The sequence below is a fragment of the Haliotis rufescens genome, unplaced genomic scaffold (genome assembly GCF_023055435.1).
Source record: "Haliotis rufescens isolate VD_foot unplaced genomic scaffold, xgHalRufe1.0.p SCAF_4, whole genome shotgun sequence".
NCBI lineage: Eukaryota > Metazoa > Mollusca > Gastropoda > Lepetellida > Haliotidae > Haliotis > Haliotis rufescens.
This window is the reverse complement of record NW_025964112.1, coordinates 29,114,964-29,138,509: the sequence shown is the minus strand read 5'-3', so window position 1 is coordinate 29,138,509 and position 23,546 is coordinate 29,114,964. Positions and strand designations below refer to the sequence as shown.

Here is a 23,546-nt window from a genome sequence, read left to right as displayed (position 1 = left end):
TCCATGAACATCATTTTCAACAGCAGTAAGTATAAATTATAAATTACATCCTCATGCTCCCATTCGACTTGAAATACACCTCTTTACAAACTTATGTGACATCATGTATAAATCTGTGCTTGAAAATTGACCTCACCTTGTCGCGACGCATCGAGGTCATGTTTATATTTTTGTTCAACTTCCTGTAACCTATTTTTAAGATTTGATAATCCCAATTATTGTTTGTAAATTTGTTCAGAGAATGAAATTATGTTGATATATTTCTAGATTAAATTGTATATAATCAAAGAACTATTTTTCTTTGCGTAACTGAGTATGAGTGGGGAAACGTATATGACCAAGAGCCGGCAAATACTGATAAAGTAACATTGTTGTAATGTTCTTCGGCGAAACCAGAGGACTTCAAATTTAAGCAAACATTGGTACAAAGTATGAAATTATAAGAATTGAACTTCAGTTTGGATGAGTTCATTGAAGTGTGAACGATTTAAAAGCGCTGGTTAAACTGTAGGGCTTCCACGAGTCCAAATTTTTGGGCTCGAGTACCTTAAGGGGTGAAACTCGACTCGTCCTCGAGTACCCGAAAATAGGACGTCCTTTAAGAATATTGGTTCATTAGATCAAAATTGCCATCTAAAATTATTAAAACATGTTATAAGTGTAATTGAACTGCACTGAAATGTAAATAGAAAGCGTCCATGGAACTAGTTTATCTGTCCAAGTGTATGGAAGTGTTCAGTGTTAATGTTTGCTTGTAACTGCACTAATCTTAATCACAACCTTAAAAAACATTACGTCACTTCTACAAATACTACAATACATATTGAACACAAACCAAGTTTTTTTTCTGACGATCAGCGTTTCATTCCACACCTGCCAACAAGCATGAACAATAATTCGCAGGAAGAAAATCGATAATGTGCATCACGTGACATACACGTATACTCAGCTGCTGGACTGCAAGACTAAGGCCGCTAAATATGGAAATGTAGTACTATAAGTTCATTCATTCATGAGTTGGTCACGTTTTCGAACTGTACCAAACTGTCGACCTGTCACTTGATTTGTAAGCACTGAAATAGCACATATATACCAGCTAATCAGTTGTTAATCTGTGTAAGGGAATACACTTGGCATTTGAGTCGGAGCAAAGAAGCAATAATCGCCTTGATACATTCAATTTCTTAAAGTCGGGAAGGAAAAACAATAATTACGTCTATTTTATGTGACATTCTCATTTGTTCTAATGTGCATCTACTTTCTACAAAGAAAACATTATTCAAACGATATTAAAACAGAGTGATCTCCCCTTATCGAGTACTCAAGTCCTTGATAACGGACTCGACTCCCACTTAAACCGACCCGGCCCCGAGTACTCGAGTACTCGTTGAAGCCCTATTAAACTGTTTGAACATCCAAACTGACGTTCAATTCTTAAATGAGGAGGCTATGACGGCAGCCATAGTAAATAAACATTGAAGATAAACTTATCAAGACAACAGGCAGGTGGAATTCAGACTGTTTTGCAAGGTATATCAGGAGTTCAGAAGCCACCTTAGTGCAAACCTAGAAGTATATGTGTCGCTTGTAACTGTTCACATAGTTATTGACAGACAGTACCGGGCCATACCTTGTATTACTGACATGATGCAGATCTGTGTTACAATGTAGAACTTGGACGTTGCTGTGCGGTGCCAGGTGGACCTCATTACCACAGATGTGCAGGGCCTCTGGCATCATCAGTCATCATGATGCATATGGATATGACAGGACTGCATCCAATCAGACACATTTTATCGATATAGCGATCAGCCAGTCTGTCTGTCTGTCTGTCTGTCTGTCCGTTCAGTGTATTTGATCAAAACTTGGCAAATCTATCAGTCACATACTGAAGTGGTGCCTTTTGATGTTTAGGAATTTTAGAAATTTTTAGTTTCCATAGCAACTAGTTGGACTTAGGTTCTATAGGGTAGAGTTCATTTCCGGAGCATAACTCAAAACCCATTCAATACTTTCTAACAAAACTTTACATGTCTATCAGACTCATGCTGAACTGGTGCCTTTTGCTATTTAGGAATTTTTGTTTTTTACGTTTCCATGTCAACTAGATGGACTTAGGTTCAAAAGGGTGATGTTCGTTTCCGGAGCGTAACTCAAAAAACGTTAAATACTTTTTTACAAAACTTTGCATGTCTACCAGGCACATACTGAACTGGTGCCTTTTACTATTTAGGAATTTAATAAATTTTTATTTTTTACGTTTCCATGGCAACAAGTTGGATTGAAGTTTTAATGTAGGGTGGGTTCACTTATGGAGTATAACAAATAAACTGTTAAATATTTCCTTGCCAAACACTGCATGTATATATATAAAGCACATACTAAACTGGTGCCATTTGATATTAAGGAGTTTTAGAAATGTTTATTTTAGAATTTCCATTGCAACTATTTTGACATGGGCTAAGAGAAATGTTGGGTCAGTTACCTGGTTTGGTGGGACCATAACGTGTTAAAATGGGCAGGGGATATAGATGACTTTGTTGACTATACTCTTGTTTAGTTATTGTTTCACACACACACACACACACACACACACACACACACACACACACACACACACACACTTGTTTTACTTTCCATTGGGTAAACAATGTATGTTTCTTCAAGAACATTCAACTGTTGACTCATTACATACAGAATTGCACATTTACTTTTGGTTACTTTACAGACAGCTGCCGGGGGCATATGTCATCTTTCTGATGACTCTTGTTATTTTATGCAACAATAACACAACAGATGTAAAGTAAATTATGATTTATTAAGATGTACATATATACAAGTTTGGCATACATGGGGGGCTGTATGCAGGAAAAGTGAGATGGTACCCTGGGGCCAAGTGGTAACGCGCCGGACTGTGTCCTAGGGTTACCCTGTAGCGCGCCGGGTACTTGTGAATTTTTGGGGGGCCAAAACAGTTTCTCCAGGGGAGAATGTTTTGAGGCCCATATCTGCATACAGTCCCGAAGTAAGAGGTAGTTACAAGAAAATGTGAAATGATTAATCAATAAGATGAATGGTGCTGGCTGCTGCCATGAGTGCCCAAATTAAGTAGTTGAACTTTGGATGGGAGGAGGATGGCAAGTAGTAGATGCATAGTGGGAAAATGAGAGTTGTAAGGTTTGAATGCTGTTGGCGTCTGGTACATGAGCCATGTGTAGAAAAAGTGTAAAGTTGTAAGGGAGGTGGGTGGGTTTTCAAGTGTTAGCAGCGTACTTATAGACAAGATGGCGATGTGAAACAACAATGGAATGTGAAGACGAGGCTGGGCGGAAATGCAGTGCATTATGGGACAATGTTCCAGTGTAATTATTTATTAATAGAGACAGGAATACAAGAAATATTAGGCCATAGTGAATTGTAATGTACATGATGCATGTGGCATGAAGGTAAATAAAAAAAAGAAACTCTAGCTGCAATGTATAAACAAACAAGTAAGTTTAGTACCCGACGGAATGGGGTAAAGAAGGGACGTAACTCTATGTGACACATGTGGTTGAAAGTAAGAAAGATAATATGGCAAATACGAAACTATAGATGCAGTAGGAATGTTATTGTTGCATAAACTACTAAATAACTATATTGACATTTTATGCAACAATAACACAACAGATGTAAAGTAAATTATGATTTATTAAGATGTACATATATACAAGTTTGGCATACATGGGGGGCTGTATGCAGGAAAAGTGAGATGGTACCCTGGGGCCAAGTGGTAACGCGCCAGACTGTGTCCTAGGGTTACCCTTTAGCGACCCGATTACTTGTGAATTTTGGGGGGGGCCAAAACAGTTTCTCCAGGGGAGAATGTTTTGAGGCCCAGGAGAATGAATGAAATTGATGGAGATTGAATGTAATGAATGCCCCCCAAAATATGCATGGAAATATACAGATGAGCTCTTGCATCATAGTAGGTATTATAGTAGGTATGCATAGAATATGCATAGAAATATACAGATGAGCTCTTGCATCACTTGTAGGTATGATAATAGATATACAGTTTGTTCGCTGGCATGCATTCAAGCAAAGTCTACTGGTGCGAGTACACTCACATGGCTTGTTGTGCAGACTGTATTGTAGAATGAGATACGTGAATGTATCTCGTGTAGCATTCCGATTACCAGCGTCCAAGCGTTTGAATCAGATGGCCCTCTAAACGGGCCTGACTTGCGGAGGATGCAGCTCCTATCCGAAAGGAATGTGTATTGTATAGATCACAATCTATACGGATCCTTCGAAGTAAGCTTCTGAGCGATTGCAGGAACTTAGCTCTGTTAATCGTTTGACCATCTGAATTAATGAACAAAGGATCGGTTTGTATAGCATTGCTAGCTAGTCTTACACTGACACATTTGTAGAGGACTGTATATGGACACACACGTTTGCCTGTATGGCATAAGGTAATGAAGACACCTTTCCGAAATGGGTCAGCTTTTGATGCTTTCAGGAATACTTTGGCACATTTCACTGAATGATCAAAGCTGACATCACTGATGCACATATTTACTGCCGGGTCGAAGTCAGAGGTACAAGTAAACTCACTACAGCGCATGAAGCCAAAGAAAGCAATTGTACACATGGTTTCCATGATGAGGTCATTAAATGGGCCGAATACTCCTCCTCGTAGTGTGTCGACCATATCACAAAGGATTTCATAAGTGATAGGGAGACGTCGTAGTGTAGGAGCTGAATTCAATTTTTTGTATCCCTTGAGGACAGTCTAAAGTCTACTGATAGCTCCAAAGCTAGCTTCGTCAAACACACAATGCACACCATGAACCATATACTCATACTTGATCCCTGCCAAATAAGTTTTGACAGTTGCATATTTTAACTGGAGTGTTTTGAAACAGTAGGCTACGAATAGGATAAGTACGTTCTCACTCAGATCCGGAAGATTATTTCTGGAATATCTCAGTAGCTGGCACATGATGAGGAATCTCACAAAGCACTGATATCCTACGGCATAGGTATCTCTTGTTCGACGACTTACTGCTGCGTCCCAGAGTGTCTGTAGTGTGGTATCTAATTCCAAAGTACTTGCTGAGTTGGTGGGCACTCGTGGGGGGTGATGTCTGCTAGTGGTGCCAGCCGCCTGAATCTGGCCATCTGCAATCGAGAGAGAGAGTCAGCTATATTGTTTGAGGCACCAGGTACATGTGTGGCTAGTATAATGAAGTTATGATTAGCGGCACACCAGGTAAGTCTACGCATGAGTTGCATGATGTTAGTACATTTAGACCTGCCTTTCCTGATAATGGCAACTGTCGCACTGTTGTCGCACAAAAAAAGAATACGCTTGGATTGCCATTCATGACCCCACAGTACTGCAGCTACGACGATAGGGTATAATTCTAGGAATGACATAGCAAGTCCTGTGTTTTTCTTCAGTGGCAAGTTGACCGGCCAGGTGTCTGCAAACCATCGGGATCCATAAATTCCGCCGAATCCTACGGAAGAAGAATCCGTGAATAATTGCAATTTGACTTGACTTGTTGTGTGACTGTCAAGGAAGAAGGAAACTCCATTCCAACCAGATAGGAATCTTAACCACATTTGTAGGTCTTTGATGCGCTCTTTGCCAATGGTCACATAGTGATGTAGCTCAGATGCTTTCTTTGATTGTTGAATCAAGAAAGCCACGAAAGAGCGTCCTGGCACTATCACTTTGCATGCAAAATTTAGGTGTCCCAATAACGAAAGCAGTTCTCGTTTTTTGCAAGCAGATTTTTGCAAGAATCCTGTGATAAATTCACATATGCGGTGTACTTTGTTGACGGGTAATCGAGCCTCCATTCTCACCGTATCCAAAATGATGCCGAGATACTCCAGTTCTTGGACAGGGCCGACCGTTTTGTGCGTAGCCAGTGGTACCTTCAGACTGTTGAACAGAAGTGACAATAGTGCCATGGTACGCTCTGCCTCAAAGTCCACAGGGTCTATGGTTAAGAAATCATCCAACAGCCACAGTATGTGTTTGATGCCATATTTGTGTTCAGCTATCCAAGCTAAAGCTGTAGATAACATATCAAATAGGCAAGGACTGGACCTACAACCGAATGCTAATCTTGTGTAAAAGTAGTATTTTTCCTGCCATTAGAAGCCGAAAAACTTCCAAAAGTCTTGATTGATTGGGATTTGTTTGAAGGCATCGGAAATGTCCACTTTGCATAACCATGCACCTTGTCCACATTTCTTGATGATATTTATGGCGTGGTCAATAGTCACATATGTTAAAGAACATGAATCTTTGTCTATTAATTGTTTGATGCTAGGCTGTTCTGCATTATGTGGAGCTGACAAATCCAAAATAAGTCTTTGCTTCTTGCTATATTTCCCCTCAGCTACACCAAGGGAGCTGACTCTAAACAAGGAAAAGGGTGGTTTTGACCATGGCCCGGTAACATACCCCTTATCCACCTCTTTTGCGATTAGCTCTGTGACGATGTCCGGTTGTTTTCTGGCACTAAAATTGTTAACACATTCGAATGAGGTGCGAGGTACAGGGTCGATTAGAGGATTGAACCCCTCTGTCAGTCCGGTGATTAGAGAGTGAACAAACTGTTTGTCCTGATGGCCTGTTAGGTCTGTTGCCAATCTACAGGTGTCAATGGGTGTGGATGGTGATAGTCCTGTGTCACGTTTTTTCCGGCTCTCCTTGTCTCTGGGACACTCTTGTTTGCCATGTCCTCTTTGGCGACAGATGATACACTGGTGGGCGAATTGGCACGGGTCTCGGCTACAGCCTCGGTCGTTGTAATTGTTGCAGACCTCGACACCGTTGAAAACCACTCTATTTCTGCCATGGGAATCGGTGTTCGGATCTCTATGGTCTCTAGGACGATCTGATTGGTAAGGAGTGTACCTTTGTCCACGTTCTGCTGGACGAGAAACGGCCATGAAGCAAGTGTCAGTAGAATGAGACAAACTATGGCATATACCACATGCCCTTGTGCCACGCCCTGAAGTAACAGTGGTGTAAATTCGGGTGTCCAAGATACTCCAGTCGATGATAGTACCTTTGCACACATAGGCTGCTGATCTAGCTGCGAACATTCTATGATACTCGTAGAAGAGAGTTCCTCCATAGTGTGATGCCATGTCGACTAGTAATCTCTCATACCTGTCCATTTCTTCTCTGCGTTGAGGATAGGCTTCACAGAAGATTGCTTTATAAATTCCAAAAGCCTTAATAAATTCACCTAAGGATAGACTCCTGTGTCGTAGGTCGTCTCTAATAGACACACTGTCGTCCTCGCCTGTTGCACTTGCAATTTGTGTCGTTCGATATTCTCCTGTTTCGGCCGATGGTCGCAGGAGCAAGGCTAGGTTAATGGCTTTACCTTCCACAATTTGACGTCGTAGGGCTGGGCTGACACTGTCGATGTGGGGTAAAGTGTCTGATGTTACAGGCTGGCCCTGTATCGGAGCATTCGAGTTTCTGTAGAAATCAGGTGGATTGCTAGCCGATGCGGGTATATTATTACCTGGTGGAGAAGGTTGTAGGCTCTGTACCATCTGTCTGAGTTGTCTCATCTCGTTGACTACCTCACTGATCGTGTAATTAGGGTCATCATGTAGGCTGTTAGGCGGGGTAATGTTGGAAGAAGTCCCAGGCGTTGGCGGGGAGTGTACCACATAGTCCGAGTTGTTGAGACTCAGGTCAGCATGCTGAGTATCTCCAGATATGCGTTGTGGAGTCACGCCTCCTTGCCCCTGTTGGTTATCAGATTCTGCCCTGGAAATGGTAGCTGTTGGTTGTCGTCTGCTTACACGTTGAGGGGTTTGTTGTTGTGGAGGGTTTTCGTGTTTGGCTATCACTTGGATTTGGCTGGTTGAGCACATACATTTGTAACAGTAACTTTTTTGTCATGTTGTCAGGAACACATACTCTAAGTTCTTTCAATTTATCCTTCAACTGGGCAGCTGTCCAGTTTTCTGGTCGGTCGGTATCCCAGACGTCGACTGGTCGGTCTTGATGTGTAGGCGCATTCCTCTGTCTGCGGTTTCGTGTTGAGCGGGTTCTGCCTCTCCGACCTGACGACCCTTCCATGGTGACCTAAAAACGAGGTCATGCATGCTAAGCAGACTTGCTCGTAGCCGGAATGCACTAGCTGGTACTTCCGACAGCTTTGCGTCAGCTGTGGGGCAGTTAGATTGATGGCCTGATAACGATCACCGAGAAAATTTACAGTCATGTGTCACGTTTTTTCAAGTGTTAGCAGTGTACGTATAGACAAGATGGCGATGTGAAACAACAATGGAATGTGAAGACGAGGCTGGGCGGAAATGCAGTGCATTATGGGACAATGTTCCAGTGTAATTATTTATTAATAGAGACAGGAATACAAGAAATATTAGGCCATAGTGAATTGTAATGTACATGATGCATGTGGCATGAAGGTAAATAAAAAAAAGAAACTCTAGCTGCAATGTATAAACAAACAAGTAAGTTTAGTACCCGACGGAATGGGGTAAAGAAGGGACGTAACTCTATGTGACACATGTGGTTGAAAGTAAGAAAGATAATATGGCAAATACGAAAGTATAGATGCAGTAGGAATGTTATTGTTGCATAAACTACTAAATAACTATATTGACATTTGATGTGCAGCTACTTGTGCAACATGTTTTTACCATATGGATTTCTTTCACCAATCCGTGTGTATTACTTTAAATCTTGAAATTAATGGGTCTTTGAAAGGCATTTAGAAGTGAAGAGAATATATGGATGTCAACTTCTTTATTATGAGGAACACAACGTTTTGGAGTGTATGCTTACTCCTTCATCAGGTGAATGAATGCCATGAGGCAGAGAGCATATATATGTACATGTAAGGACAACAAAATTAATAAGAAAACAAAAGGTGGAAAATAACAAAGGGTACAAGCTTACAAAGAACATAAACCATAACATCATGTGGGAAGTATGATGATATAACATTTATACGTTTTAAAAGTTTTCCTATAATAATTAGATCCACATCAAGTACTTTTATGAGTTATCATGGTGTAATATTTATACATCATTTCATATAATTCGCGTTGATAAGCTTGAAGCCTGTGTGAGAGAGACTGCATCAGAAAACAAAAAGCTGAAACAACTGCTACGGGAGCTTACAGCACAGAGTACCGATGATAGGGACAGGTTGTCGAGAGATGTAGAAGACGTGTTTTATGAAATAGACTCCATATACCAGCAACAGCGAGACTTGAAAGAATCTGTTATTGACCTGAAAACACGCTCTATGAGAGATAATCTACTCTTTCACGGGATCCCGGAAATGCCTGGAGAAGAACCTAAAGAGGTAATTAAAGGTTTCCTAAAGAAAGAAATGAAGTGTGACACAGACATCAACCTCTTACGTGTACATAGGATTGGCCCTCACTTATCTAACAGACCACATACTATAGTGGCAAAATTTGCAAATCCCGACAAACGGTGGGAAATCCTGACAGCTGAGAGAAACGCAATTCGGTGTTAGTGAACAGTTTCCTCAAGACATTGTGCAGAGACGAAGAGATCTACTCCCCATTATCAAGGAAGCAAGGAGGCGTGGTTTGAAGTCTAACCTTACAGTAGACTGACTGTATATAGACGCGAGATGTGTGTACCCAGGAGACGACCCGTTTATAGTTCTCACCCCACGAGGCGCTCCCCCCCAGCAGGAGATCATACGCGAGTGCCGTCGGTCGGTCAGACAACAGACAACCCAACAAGATGGCCAGGACTGAGGACACGGGAGAAAACAGGCTGCGGTAGGAAGATAACGGAGGTCAGCAAACCCGTGAGTCGTCTAACAGTGAAAACCTTACTTCCCACAAGAAACTTAAGATACTGTCTCTTAATGTGTGTGGTATTAGGACAAAGCTGTTGAACCCCAATTTTGTGAACGATGTGTCCAGATACGATATACTGTGTCTGACTGAAACTAAAACGTGTGATTTAGATGCTGTGAACATCCCAGGATTTTCAGTTCATATGAATAACAGAACTAACGTACTGAACACATGTGTATCTGGCGGGATCATTGTAGCCATCAAAAAGACACTATTTGACAAGGTGAGCGTCATCGAAAAGATACATGATATTGTTTTATGGTGTAGGATACCAAGTGATTTCCTGCATGTTAACGATGACCTTATCCTAGGAACTGTGTATATACCACCAGAGCAAAGTAGATTTCATTCACCGGAAATATTTACAACACTAGAAAATGATATCATTCGTATGTCAAACTGCTCACAGTACATGTGTATTGTTGGTGATATGAATTGTCGTACTAAAAATCTTCCGGATTTTATCATTTTGGACGAATATGACAAGGATATTATTGCAAGGAATTGTGGTTTTCAAATGTTCAACATCTAGTTGACAACGGTGTAAAGTTAGATAGAATATCAATGGATACTGAAACAAACTGTAACGGGTATAAACTTCTGGATTTATGTAAAAATAACGGATTGTATATTGTAAATGGGAGATTAGGCAAAGACAAGGGTATTGGTAAACTGACATGCAGAAATGCCAGTGTTGTCGATTATTGTATTGCATCAGCAGAAACATTCCCATTATTAATAGATTTTGAGGTGCAGGAGTTTGACCCGATCTCGTCCGATGTACACTGTGGCTTATCGTTTACGTTAGATTGTACATCACAACAACTGTCTCCAGCTATAGATGATAACAAAGATGTACATGTACATAAATTTGTAAAGAGATGGATTCCTGATAAAAGTGAAACATTTTTATGTAATATCGATAAGGTTGCCATTACCCATCAGTGTACAGAATTAGATGCATGTAAAGACCAAATAGAGCCAAATGACATTAACCAAATTGTTAATAAAATCTCTCAGACGCTGGTTACTGCGGCTGAAACTACTCTAGGTACTGTAAAAAATTCTAGACACTCTGTACATAAGCACAAGCATAAACCCTGGTTTGATGAAAAATGTAAATCATCACGTAGATTTTACCACAAGCGTAAACGTATATATGGAAGGACTAAAGACAGTAATACCAAAGCTATGTACATTTCAGCAAGTAGAGCTTATAGTAAAACCCTAAAGAAGGCGTTTAAGACATATCAAAACAAATGTGTCCAACAACTGAGGGAATGTAAGGATAGTAGCCCTAAGAATTTTTGGGAAATTTTAAAATCATTTGAACCAAAGAAAAGCAGAAAAAATCAGTATGGACAATTTTTTTGAATTTTTTAAAGATCTTTATCAAAGTTCTGATGATAATGACGATGTTTTTGTCAATAACATAAATTATGATGATCATGATGATATCTTAGATTGTAGGATTACAGAAGAAGAAATTATGTCAGCGGTCAGTGCATTGAAGAACAATAAGGCTTGTGGGTTGGATAGTATTTACAATGAGTACATTAAAAGCTCTATTCATGTTATGATGCCGGTTTACGTAAGGCTTTTTAACCTCGTTTTTGACACTGGAGTTTTACCTGAAGCTTGGCTTGTTGGTAAATTAAACCAATCTACAAAAACAAAGGAAACCAAGCTGACCCAGACAATTACAGAGGTATTTCTATCCTAAGCTGTTTAGGTAAATGGTTCACTACACTATTGAATAATCGTTTACAAGACAATTGTTTATTAACGTCTCACTTCTGTACAACATACTACATACTTATATACATAGAACAAAGATAAAAGTACAGAACCACTCAATATGAGTTATGAGAGACGAGGTCACATAAAAATAAATACAAGTAGAATATATAAGTGATAAAATATATCACAAAGGTAAATCTAAGCATTATATAAAATATTCTTGCATTTTTCAAGTAAAAGTTTGCAGGTTTTGGCCGTTAGAAACAACAAATCATCATTGGACAAAATAAAAGAGAACTTATCAACATCAGATAGAACTTGAGATTCGCACATGTAGTTAAAAGGCTATCAGTAATGTTTTTATATAAAGGACAATGAAATAAAACATGGCTTTCATCCTCCACGCATTCATGACAGTTAAAACACACCCGTTCATTCAATGGTATATTATTGTAGCGACCTGTCTCGACACGGAGCGGGGCAACACCACAGCGAAATAGAGCTAGAGCACAGCGGTGAGACCAGTGTAGGGGAAACTGCAAATGCCGTTCAACTTCAAAACTTGTCTTAAAATGTCGATAAAGTCGGAGCTTGTTCTTTCCTGTTCCATGTCTACTTTCCTCCTGTCTGACTGACTTACTCTATTCCTGTATGAAGTTCTGCTTTATCTTCTCTCCAACGTTACTCGTTAAAAAGTGTATATAAAAAGTGTTTCCAATAGGGATAAAATGGTCTAACTGTAAACTTCGTAGTTTCTTGTGGACACGGAGATTCCAGTTACGTGTGCCTAATGACGCCGCTGAGTCTGCCCACTTGAACACTTTAAATACATGTCTGTCAGGATTCACGTCGCACAATCACTTGTAATACCTTGCTACACTTCTCCATAGCCATACAACCGGTGGCTCCCATCCCATGTCCCCTGATACAGCGCTGTTTGGGGTTGACTTCCTCACTCCCATAAAATACTTCATGGCCCTGTTATGTACGGTGCTGATAGCTGGAATGTGATGAGCTCCCCATATCGCAGCTCCATAGTCTATTGTTGCCCACACCATGGAGTCATACAGCTTGGTAAATGTTTTGTACTCCATCCCTCCTAGAATCTTGCTCTTTGATATGAGAAGTCCCAGAGCACGACTTGCAGCACTTGCCACGGCATTCCCTATCCGAGTGTAGTCCAGATGTTCTGTTAGTAACAAACCGAGGTAACAGTAACTCTCCACTATTTCCAAACTAATGCCGCTACACTGGAATAAACTATCCGTTCTTGTCACTGCCTGGCTCCGGAAATGCACAATCTTCGATTTGTTGGGATTAATTGACATCTTGTTTGTCGTACACCACTGCCCAAGCCCGTTAAGAAGTATATTTAAGTCCTGATCACTCTCAGCCAGAAGAATGATGTCGTCAGCGTAAGCCAGAACACAAATGCATTCATCGTCAACAGTTACACCAACTTCTAAGGCATTCAGCGTAGTTATGAGGTCATTGATGTACAGGTTGAATAACAGTGGAGAAAGTAGGCATCCCTGGCATAGACCACTCTTGATGTTAAACCAAGACGTAAACGACCTGTTAATCCGCATACAAGCCTGAACATTCCGATACAGTGAGACAATAGCATTAAACATATTCCCCTGGATCCCGATGTGACTCAATTTACTAAATAGAATACCTCGATCAATACAGTCGTAAGCTTTCTTGAAGTCCACGAAAGCAGCAAAAGTTTGTTTCCCCATACTCTTACGTGTCTCTATTACGGATGTCACAGTAGAAATGTGCTCTGTAGTTGATTGTCCTCTTCTAAAACCATTTTGTTCATCACATAAAATATCAACCCCTTCCACATGTTCTGTCAATCTATTGCTTAAAACTCCACAATACAATTCATAAGATGATTTGGCAAGCGTTATGCCTCTATATGAGAGTGGATTATGTTGGTCATCTGTTGCTGACTTCGGTATGGGATTAATGATTCCTTTTGACCAGTCAGTTGGAACTTTACCAGTAAGAAAACACAAGTTAAAAGTTCTGTATAAAAACTTAAGACTTTCTTCATTTTTCAAAATGTCCACAGGTATACCATCATATCCCGGAGCTTTACCTTTCTTTGCTTGCATCATGACATGGTGTATCTCCTGTAGCGTTATTTTTTCATTAAGATGGGGGTTAATGTCAGTGACGTCACTATGGTGCACAACTTCCTCCTCGGTGCTGTTAGAGTTAGTGTTGAGAAGTGTGCAGTACGCTTGTGTCCATGTGTTTAACACAGCCTCTCTGTCTCTTACAACCCTTCCATCCTCTGTAACTACTTCCATAGGAATCTGTTTTCTTCTATCATTCCCAACCCCAACTCTTCCAATCTTTTTCCAAAACTCTCTTGTCCCCGAATCACACATGTCCTCTATCTCTCTAATAGTCTTGTTTCTGTATTCACGTTTAGCACGTTTAACCGCTTTATCAAACACTGAACGTTTCCCCACGTATATAGCTTTCAGACTAACAAATCTTGGACCACGGGATTTACACCAAGTGCGTTCCGCTCTACACATATCGTTCCATAGCTCAGTCAGAGTCTCTGTCCACCACGCCTTCTTCGTCTTTTTCTGTTTAGAGTTTACATAGGAAGATAAAACATGCTTCTTTGAAAGTACATTGTACATTTCACTTAAAACAGTTTCTTGAAATAGGTTAAAAGCATTGTCCATGTCACACTGTTCTTGATTAGATGATTCTAGCACTGATATGATACTGTCTATCCGTCCAGTATCCGATCACGAACCTCTCCAGATTTTAGGAAATTGTCGGGTATATTGGTAGAATCACACTTGAGTGTAAAACCTGATCCACTATCCTCCTTTGTTACAGGGGTATTATATACAAAGGAGTCCAAGTTCATAGTCCACACTAACACAGAGTGGTCAAGTTTACTCACTGCCTCAGTGTCTAACACACCAACTAGCCTCGCTTCCTCAACCAACACACTAGGATGCACAACACAGAAATCAGTAATGCTCTCTAAACATTCATAGTTACATATACAAAAATCAACAACAGAGTTACCTCTCGGGGTTACAAACGTAAAATCATTCACTCCTTTCCGTCCATTCACAATACACATATTAGCATTACAAAGAAAATCACAAAACAAACGCCCATGGTTATTCAGTGTGTTATCAATACAGTCTCTTTCAGGCAGCAAGTCGACACCTTCCACGTGGTCGCGTAGATCTGCACACCTGCTGTTGAAGTCTCCGCATATATACCTAATATTCTGACTCAGAATTTCTGAGTCTGATATAGGTACACCTGAGACAGTAAGGTATCTAAAAACTCTGACGCATCAACATGTCGAGTGGAGTTCTTAGGCGGCCAGTAACACACACAGAAAGTTACTTTATGATTCAACTGCAACCACAGGATACCTTCATACATATTGTCTAATAACTTGACATCAAATAAATCACATACAGTGTTTTTATCTAAAAAAACAACCCCCCTAGAACCACATTTGGCACTTCTGTGAAGTAGTACTCTGTTGTGCCCAAACCATGTATAGTTATCAACATGTAATTCAGTGCTACTAATGAGATGGGACAGTTGATAGAAAGTTGATGAACGATTCACGTACAATAAAATTATCACTTAAAACATCAGTTGTCCAGCCGGCCACATTCCAAAACCAGCATACAACCTAGTTGTTATTGTCTTGTCACGGAGTTACGGTGGGTATAGGTGTCACGACCAGACCTTTCACCTTTGTCCCGATGGCGTTCTCCAACCCGATAAGCTGGCAGTCCACGTGGTCGCTGTTTGTCAACAAAGCCTGTACTCCCAATGCCCGGTAGTGTTGTTTACGTCGGTTTGTCACCTCTCACCGTTGAGATCACCGGTTCCGTTGTGTGTCCGCTTGTTGTCGTAGTTGTCCCTCCTACCCTGGGAATAATTGTCTCCTCGCCTCGGCCTCGAGTCCTGACTAGAGTTCTCCCAGTTGTGTATTACCTGGATCCTTCCTCCGTTCATCTTCAGGTTTCCTCCCACTGCATCAACCAGTTTTTTCAGATTTGATTCTTGAATTCTCTGATGTAGGGGTTTATCACTCACAATAAACACGTCCCTGTAATTTCTACTGTCCTTCAGTTTCATTTTGTCACTCAATATTTGCTTTTTATCATCCAAACTACGACATCTAGCAATGATCACTCCTGCATACCTTCTGTTAGTTGACTGTTTCCTCTCCGCAATAACAATGCTTATGTTACGAAAACTCAGCCCTTCCTTAATGAGACTGAACTTTATTCACCACATTTTCGTTACTAGATTCGGGAAGATTCTTAATAGCAATGTTCAGATGTATTGCTTCTGAACTCGCCGCGTCTGCATAAGACTGTGAGCTATGCAGGCTGTCTATGCTTTTCTCTCGTTCTCCACGGCCTGATCAGACAACTGGGTCAACTGTCTATTCGCATCAACAATGTCTGATTCAAAATCTTTTCTCACCTTTGAGATCTCTTCCTCGAAACTAGTTTTCAGTTTGGCAGTTATCCTATCCTCCATAGAATTAAAACGTTCATCAACACGTAGCTTTAGTGTTTGTATTGCCTCCAACACATCATTGATTGATTTCGAACACGATGGCGAATAGTTCAAGTTTTCAGTTGCATTACGATCGGGCACAGGAAAATCACTCGTCTCACCTTTCTGCTTTTTACATGTTGTGTCTCCATATACCTCACTACCCTCTGTTGTGATGTGTCTTTTCCTGGCCTCATTACTTCTGTTCACCTCTGTTAAACTTTCAAATGTCCATTGCAAATCCAAATTACCATTTCCCACTATTAAAAGAAGTAAAATGTGTTCTTCAAAATATAGGCTTCAATTACATTTGGTTGTCTCAGACCTTTATTAGTGTCGCTTGGTTGAAACAAAATGTGAAACATGTTCTCATTGATAATTTTCTGCAAAGATGGCGAGAATCAAAGGAAAATTCATCTGAAGGTTACTATTATAACATGTGTAAAGAGTTACCATCCCTAGAACCTTATTTCCTAGAACTACCAATCACCTTAAGCATCTCTCTTGCTCGTTTTAGAACAGTAAATCATAGATTACCAATTGAAACAGGAAGATGGTATAATATTGTAAGAGAGGAAAGAAAATGTACATTGCGTAAAAAATTGATATGTGATGAAATGCACTTTTTATTAGAATGTCCAAAACTCTCAGAAATTAGAAACAAGTTTTTGCCTCAATACTACTGTATGTATCCTTCTGCCATAAAATTCTCTCATTTGATGTCCATTACTTATAAGCCAATTCTATTAAAACAGGGAAATTATATAAGATCATGTATGAAAATGTTCTACTGACATGTTTTCTCCTATTGTATCTAATTCCATCTCTGTATCACTGCCGTGATTTATGAGAATAAACATCATCATCATCATCATCAGAACATTCAGCAATTACTTCAATTTAGACTCATTAAGGATTAGCCCCCATTCAAGCTCATCTATAGTGACACCATAATCTCTTTCCAAGCACCCAGTAAATATGTCAACAAGATTAGTGCCAGTCCAACAGGATAAACAGGATTAAGTATTCCTCTCTGTCTAGCCATTCATTAACTATAGGACACACCCCATCGTGTATCAACCAATCATATTCCTTTTATTGTTCTAATTTTTGTTAAATACACACAGAAGCAAAATGTAAAGCAGAAGGGGTTTGTCGCTCTAACCAAGCAGATCTCTCTCTCACAGCCCAGAGGGTTGTACCGACTCTCTGTGGCACCCTCACCTATATTCTAAGATATTGTAAGTTGTTCATTGTTCTTGTAAATAAAATGGTGATTAGTCTCCTGTGACTCCGGCTCTTTGCTGACTGATTCCCCCAAGAAAACCAGCACACCATTTGGAAGGTTTTGTTCATCCGAACAGAACCATAATAGAAGCCACAAAACACCTGTCTACCAACAACGACTGGCCACAAAGGAAACTACTAGAAGCCATTGACATCAGGAGACACCAGTCAGCCATGAACTGTGACCAGGGAGAACCTATCTGCCTAGTGCATGGGATGTATTACTTTGATCTTTGTCGGGGCTAATTGCCTAGCTGGCTTCAATTTGCCCCTTTCTATGTCCATTCTTACACCAATCAGTGCTAATTACCCCCCACCCCCACCCCATTTGCCCAGTGTCCATTACCAATTACCTAGCTATGATAACTTAAGTGTTGGCTAATTCCATTCTCTATTGATAAGCACCTAGCAGCACCAATCATCTGTTGGCTTCCTTTGTTATGGTATCAGTAGTTAAGAGTGAAATAGAAACACCATGCCGGAAGGGATCAGTCTTGGAAACTTTTAAGGTAATGGTACATTTCTTCTTGTGAAGATCAAAACTAATATAATTCATGGTGATGTTCACATTGGGATCAAAGTTTGCAGAGCATGTGAAGGAATCCAAGAAAACCTGTAAGACACATACATTCCATCACAAAATCATTGTAAGGAGCAAACACACAGCCCTGAGCCGCTTGACAATGATACTTAACACGTGGTAAGTCACGGGTAGTCTCTTCCTCTGCTCTGGTCTTTGGGCATGTTTGTAGCCTCTTAGTAGGGTTTGAATCCTATTCAATGCACCTGTTGAGATGCCATCAAACACTGTCCTGATGCCCGCTTGCAGATATATGAATCCGATACCTGCCAGGTAAGTGTTAACAGTGTCAGGTTTGAGGATGCCAAAACAATGGGCTTTGAAGTACTGATGGTAAGCTTCATTCATAGGTGGCAGTACACTGTTAGCACCCAGCATGGAAAACAAACTTTAGCATAAACTTAAGATAACACTGGAAACCTGTAGAGTAAGCTGACTAGAAAAGAAGAGGTCACAGTCGCTGATACTGGCCTCGTGTGTGGCTTTTCTTGAAGCAACTGCAACAAGGTTTTCCTTGGCCAATTCTTCGGTACACAAACACCATGTTGTCTTCGTAACTTTTAGATACTGTGAGATAAGGCTGATTGCTGGATTGCACTGTATTTTGTCTGGAACTGCCAGCACTTTGGCTGGCTTCGAGGCTATTTGTGTTTACATCATGGTTTGCGATGCCGAGAACATTAACCCTATTGTGCTGACTTCTTACTACTCGACAGGGGCCCTATGCCCGTGCCATAGTCCAAACTGTTGTGTTCCTCATAATAAGGAAGTTGAGATCCATATATTCTCTTCCTTTGAAATTATTGGGTCTCCAAATTTATATGACTGCTGACCTTTAGCTTAAATTTCGACTCAATATCAATGCGACTCCCCCCTCCCCATCCCCAGTGGAATGATACTTATAATCCTTACCTTAATCCAACCTTACCTTAATCCTGTCAAACAGCAAACAGCACCACTTATTAGCACCGGTGTCGTGCCTGGTTAGCGAAAATCCAATTTTCCCTAGTATCAGTAAAGCGAAAACCCAAGTTGGGGTATTTGTCCTACGAAAGCGAGAAATGAGTAATTGCTATAAAAACACCCGATTACCGTAGTTAAGATTAGCGCCCGTGCTGTTCAAACAGAGGAGAGGAGAGGAGAGGAGAGGAGAGGAGATTTACTAGAGAGTCGTTTCGTAAAAAATAATACATGTTTAAACACAGGAGAAGAGATGATCAGTTTCTTAATTGAACAAACAATTAGTTTCTTAGTTGATATGGGTTATGATACCGATGAGTTTAGAGGAGAGTCGTTTCTTAAGAATACATACAGTATGTATTTGATGGTATATATAAAGAGTGCAACTTATTTATCTATGGTCAAAATGGCTAACTCACAAGTTTGATTGAACATGGTTGATACTGTGCGAGGTGGTCAGCACTTGTTTTATGAGGGATTCAAGTTTTGTTGTAAGAAAACGGTCCGTGAGAAGAAGTATTGGAACTGCGTTTTTGCTGCATGCAGAGCATCGGTGATCACTGAAAACGGCATTCTTCAAGCAGCTTTGCAGGTAAGAAAATAATGCACATGATCATGATGATAATAATCTTAAAGACATAAACTCAAAAGACTTTGCTTAACAAACTATTCAGTTATTTATTTTACTTATTATTATTACTTATTTTTAGATACCACAGGTATTTGTCACATGTATGTATTTGTTTATAGTTAATATTAGTTAAAATGCAATTATTTAATTGCAGGTGAACCATACCCACCAAACTATCCCATATGAGATGTAAGTGGAATCTTTCAAGTCCAAGCTCATCCACCGTGCTAAGACGGACACAACGCTGATTCCAACCATATACGGAGATGAGATTTCCAGACTTCGCCGCCACCACGACGTAGTTCCAGACGACCTGCTTAAGGAAATTCCTTCCTTTGCATCCCTGAAGACCATTCTGTACCGACAACGCCACAAGACCCTTCCTAAACTTCCTGCCACCCGACCTGAGATTCATCTTGAAAGACAGTGGACATTGACCGAAGCAGGAGAACACTTCCTTAATCGCATCGACAACGACATTCTCATCTTCACCACAAGCAAGAACATTGAGCACCTGTGTGCAGCAGATGAAGTGTTTGGTGACGGCACCTTCTCCTCAGCTTCATGACTGTTTGAGCAGATCTACACACTACATGCTGAATTCCAAGGCCACATGTTCCCGCTTGTGTACTGTCTGCTTCCGAACAAGTCCGAAGATACGTACACCAGGGCATTTGAACATTTACGTCTAATGGCTCAATAGCAGAATTGTTACTTCAATCCAAGAACTTTCCAGTTAGACTCTGAAATCGCTGCCCACAATGCTGTACGGAGTGCCTTTCCCAACACTTTGATCAGGGACTGTTATTTTCACTTCACCCAGTGCATTTGGCGTCGAGTACAGAAGGAAGGTCTGGCTACGGACTACAAGAACGATGATGAAGTGCAACGACTGGTGTGAAGAGCCGCAGCCTTGCCTCTGCTTCCCTTGGACAAGGTCGACGACGTCTGGCTCCAAGCCATCGCTGACAGTCCCGCGGGTCCCAAGGTCGCAGCCTTCATGGACTACGTCATGACAACGTGGGTGGAAGGAGGCCAATTCTGACCTGAGATCTGGAACCATTTTGGTAACCAAGGGCATCGCACTAACAATAATATCGATGGGTGGAATATCAACAAACTTGCCAGGAAGAGCCATCCAAACATTTTTGAAGTTGTTACGCTATTTCAAAGAGAACAATCCAACGTAGAAGTCGCCATTCAACGAAAATTGGAGCCCACTGGTCAGCACCACCGAGAAAGAGAAGATACCGGCTGATTGACAACCGTCTTCAGGCTCTGAAAGACAATCTCGTCAACAACGTCATCGGCGAAGTTGAGTACACAGATCACGTTGGTGACCTGATCCACTTGGAGTGAATGACTTGAACACAACGTGTATGCCAGTGCAACCGCAAATTTATTATAGAGTGTATTTATGTATTTACCATTATATTTTAAGATATGTTATTGTTGTTTTTGTAGAAATTATAATGTACATCTATGAAATATTAAAGTATTGGAGTTATTAAATTTGTTAAATGTAAAGTACTTTTGAGCAACTATACTATACTTCAGCATCTAATAAATTACTACTGTGATTACGGTATACGCATTTCTGTGTTTTTCTTGTAATTTGAGAGTCCCGGTATAGCATTATCCCATGTTTACTGTAGCGTGACCAGTCTTACTGTAGCCTCACGAAAGTGAAGAGATTTTAGAGTTGATTATGGCTAGGTTTCGTCTCTTCCGGCCCAGAACCTTAGCACCAAGTAGAGCACTTCTACAACAACAATATACAGTGTTTTCCTAAAAACAACACACAGTTTATATGTTTATTCTGTTGACTGGTATTAGGGAAGTTCAAAGGCCATAGAATAATTGAACCAACAACAGTTTACTGATTGGTATGAGAAGAAAAACCAGAAAATGTTTGTACATATGAATAAATATTGACTGAAAGAATAATGAGTGAGAAATAATAGAGAACGTAGAAAGTGCACAAGTAAAAAATGCTAAATTTGTTGGTGAATGCTGAGATGGACTGCATACTTTCAAGGAAGGTGTTTAAATGGAGAACAGTCATTGCTTTAGTACATTGCGAATGCTGAATCATTATTAGTTTTCCCTTTTTACTCAGAACATCTCAATATATCTTTGTGGTTGCGTTTTCGCCAACTAAATCTGGTGCCATTTTCGCCAAGCAGCTTTGGTGACAATTTGTCCTGATTAATTTTTTTCACCAGCTGGTTAGGCAGTCTAGATCGAGGTGAGCCGAATGCATATTTAGACTTTATTTGCAGAATTTATAAATTGTATATACATCATGAAATAAATAGATCTGATAAAAATGGCATTTGTTTTACAAAATTTGCTCCAGTAATAGTTATTACATAGAAGGATATAGGAATGGAGTTCGTCCATTAGTCAGCTTCTCAATGGGGACAGATTTTCTCAAAAACTATTTTAGTTAGAGAAATGAAAATTTTCACATTGATTTTACTGGTCATGATCTCAAATGAGATAAAAAAGAAAAATTGGTGTCATGAATGCAGTGTTTTAATTTACTGCATGAAATGGAAAAGGAAAATGTTTTATCAGAAACAGTTATATTAATGAATGTTTGCATGCTTATATGAGGGATAGTTGTCAAGACTTGAGTTCAAAAATAGAAGCCGTAAATTATTCTTTTACACAGTTATGGCCCTTCATCCATGTTATTTACTAAGTGCATAGTGTCTGCAATGGGGACAAGTTTTCTCTGAAACTGAAGTTACTTGAATGAAACTGTGGAAGCTTATACAAGAGATACTTATCAAGAATACTTTGAAAATTGAAGCCTTAAATGATTTTTTCAGAGCTACTTCACTTGCTTCAAGTTTCTGCTTCCTATCTTCAATGGGGACAAGGTTCCTGAGAAACTACATGAAAGTTTGCATGCTTATGAGAGATACTTGTTTTATAGTTAACATTAAGTTCCCTAGTATTCACTACTATATGTACAAACACAATTCTAATGTGCCCCATGGCAGGGGATAGTGATAATGCTGTGATGTTTTAATGTCAAACATCATGTTCCAGTTGACATTGTCGGTGGAACCTGTAACTACTGGAAGAAATGGATGAGATCTTGCAGCTCATGTGTATTATGTTGCCCCATCATACCAACCCCCAGCCCCCAGCCCCCAGCCCCCAGCACCTGTTCTGGTGCCAATAAGCTTGTCTTAAAAGCGGAAGTTTATGGTATAAAAAGATTACATTATGCAGCAAAATGATGAATCAATGTAATTGTTTGTATAACTACACTTTTCTTACTTGTATGTTAGACACATTCATGCATACTACTTCCAACTAACTGCATGGTTGTGAAGTGTAGACATGGATGTATCTCTTTGAGTATATTTCTCCCTGTTCAGTAACACTACTCTGGGAACATATACAGTTATGTGAACTGAGGTATTACCTTTTCTTCTTCAGGCACTAAAAAATGATTTGCTGCCATTCCTTCTTCGACTTTTGGAAGGAGGCCTTGAGGCTGTTGAGAACCCTGCAGCTACTAAAGCTCAGATTGTGAAAGCACTGAAAGCCATGCAGAGGAGTTTACTTTATGGAGAGCAGGTATGGTTGATCATATGGTTGCTGGGAGCACTGAACTATCTTTAACTTCTTGGACAATATATGGCCCCTCACTATTCACACCCCCTTAGTGCCAACCAGACCAAATATGTGCTTACTGCACTTGGCAACCTTTTTCTTCTACCGGTAAGTTTGAACTTCATGCGTTTGTCACATACATGTAACTATGTATATTGGTATCAGACGACCAATTTAAAAAAGATTTACTTTTTCCAGCTGTAGAGTTATTGGTTAATGCTATTGATGTGAGTCTGCAAG

At 40.2% G+C, this 23,546-nt stretch overlaps 1 protein-coding gene across 1 annotated transcript in view; it reads left to right on the top strand.

Moving 5' to 3' along the window:
* Positions 1-23,546, top strand: part of LOC124150126 (dnaJ homolog subfamily C member 13-like) — a 592,425-nt gene that overhangs the window by 542,249 nt on the left and 26,630 nt on the right. Inside the window, exon 54 of the mRNA XM_046522050.2 lies at positions 23,130-23,270. Coding sequence (XP_046378006.2) covers positions 23,130-23,270 — 141 coding nt within the window. The remainder of the gene's footprint in view (positions 1-23,129; positions 23,271-23,546) is intronic.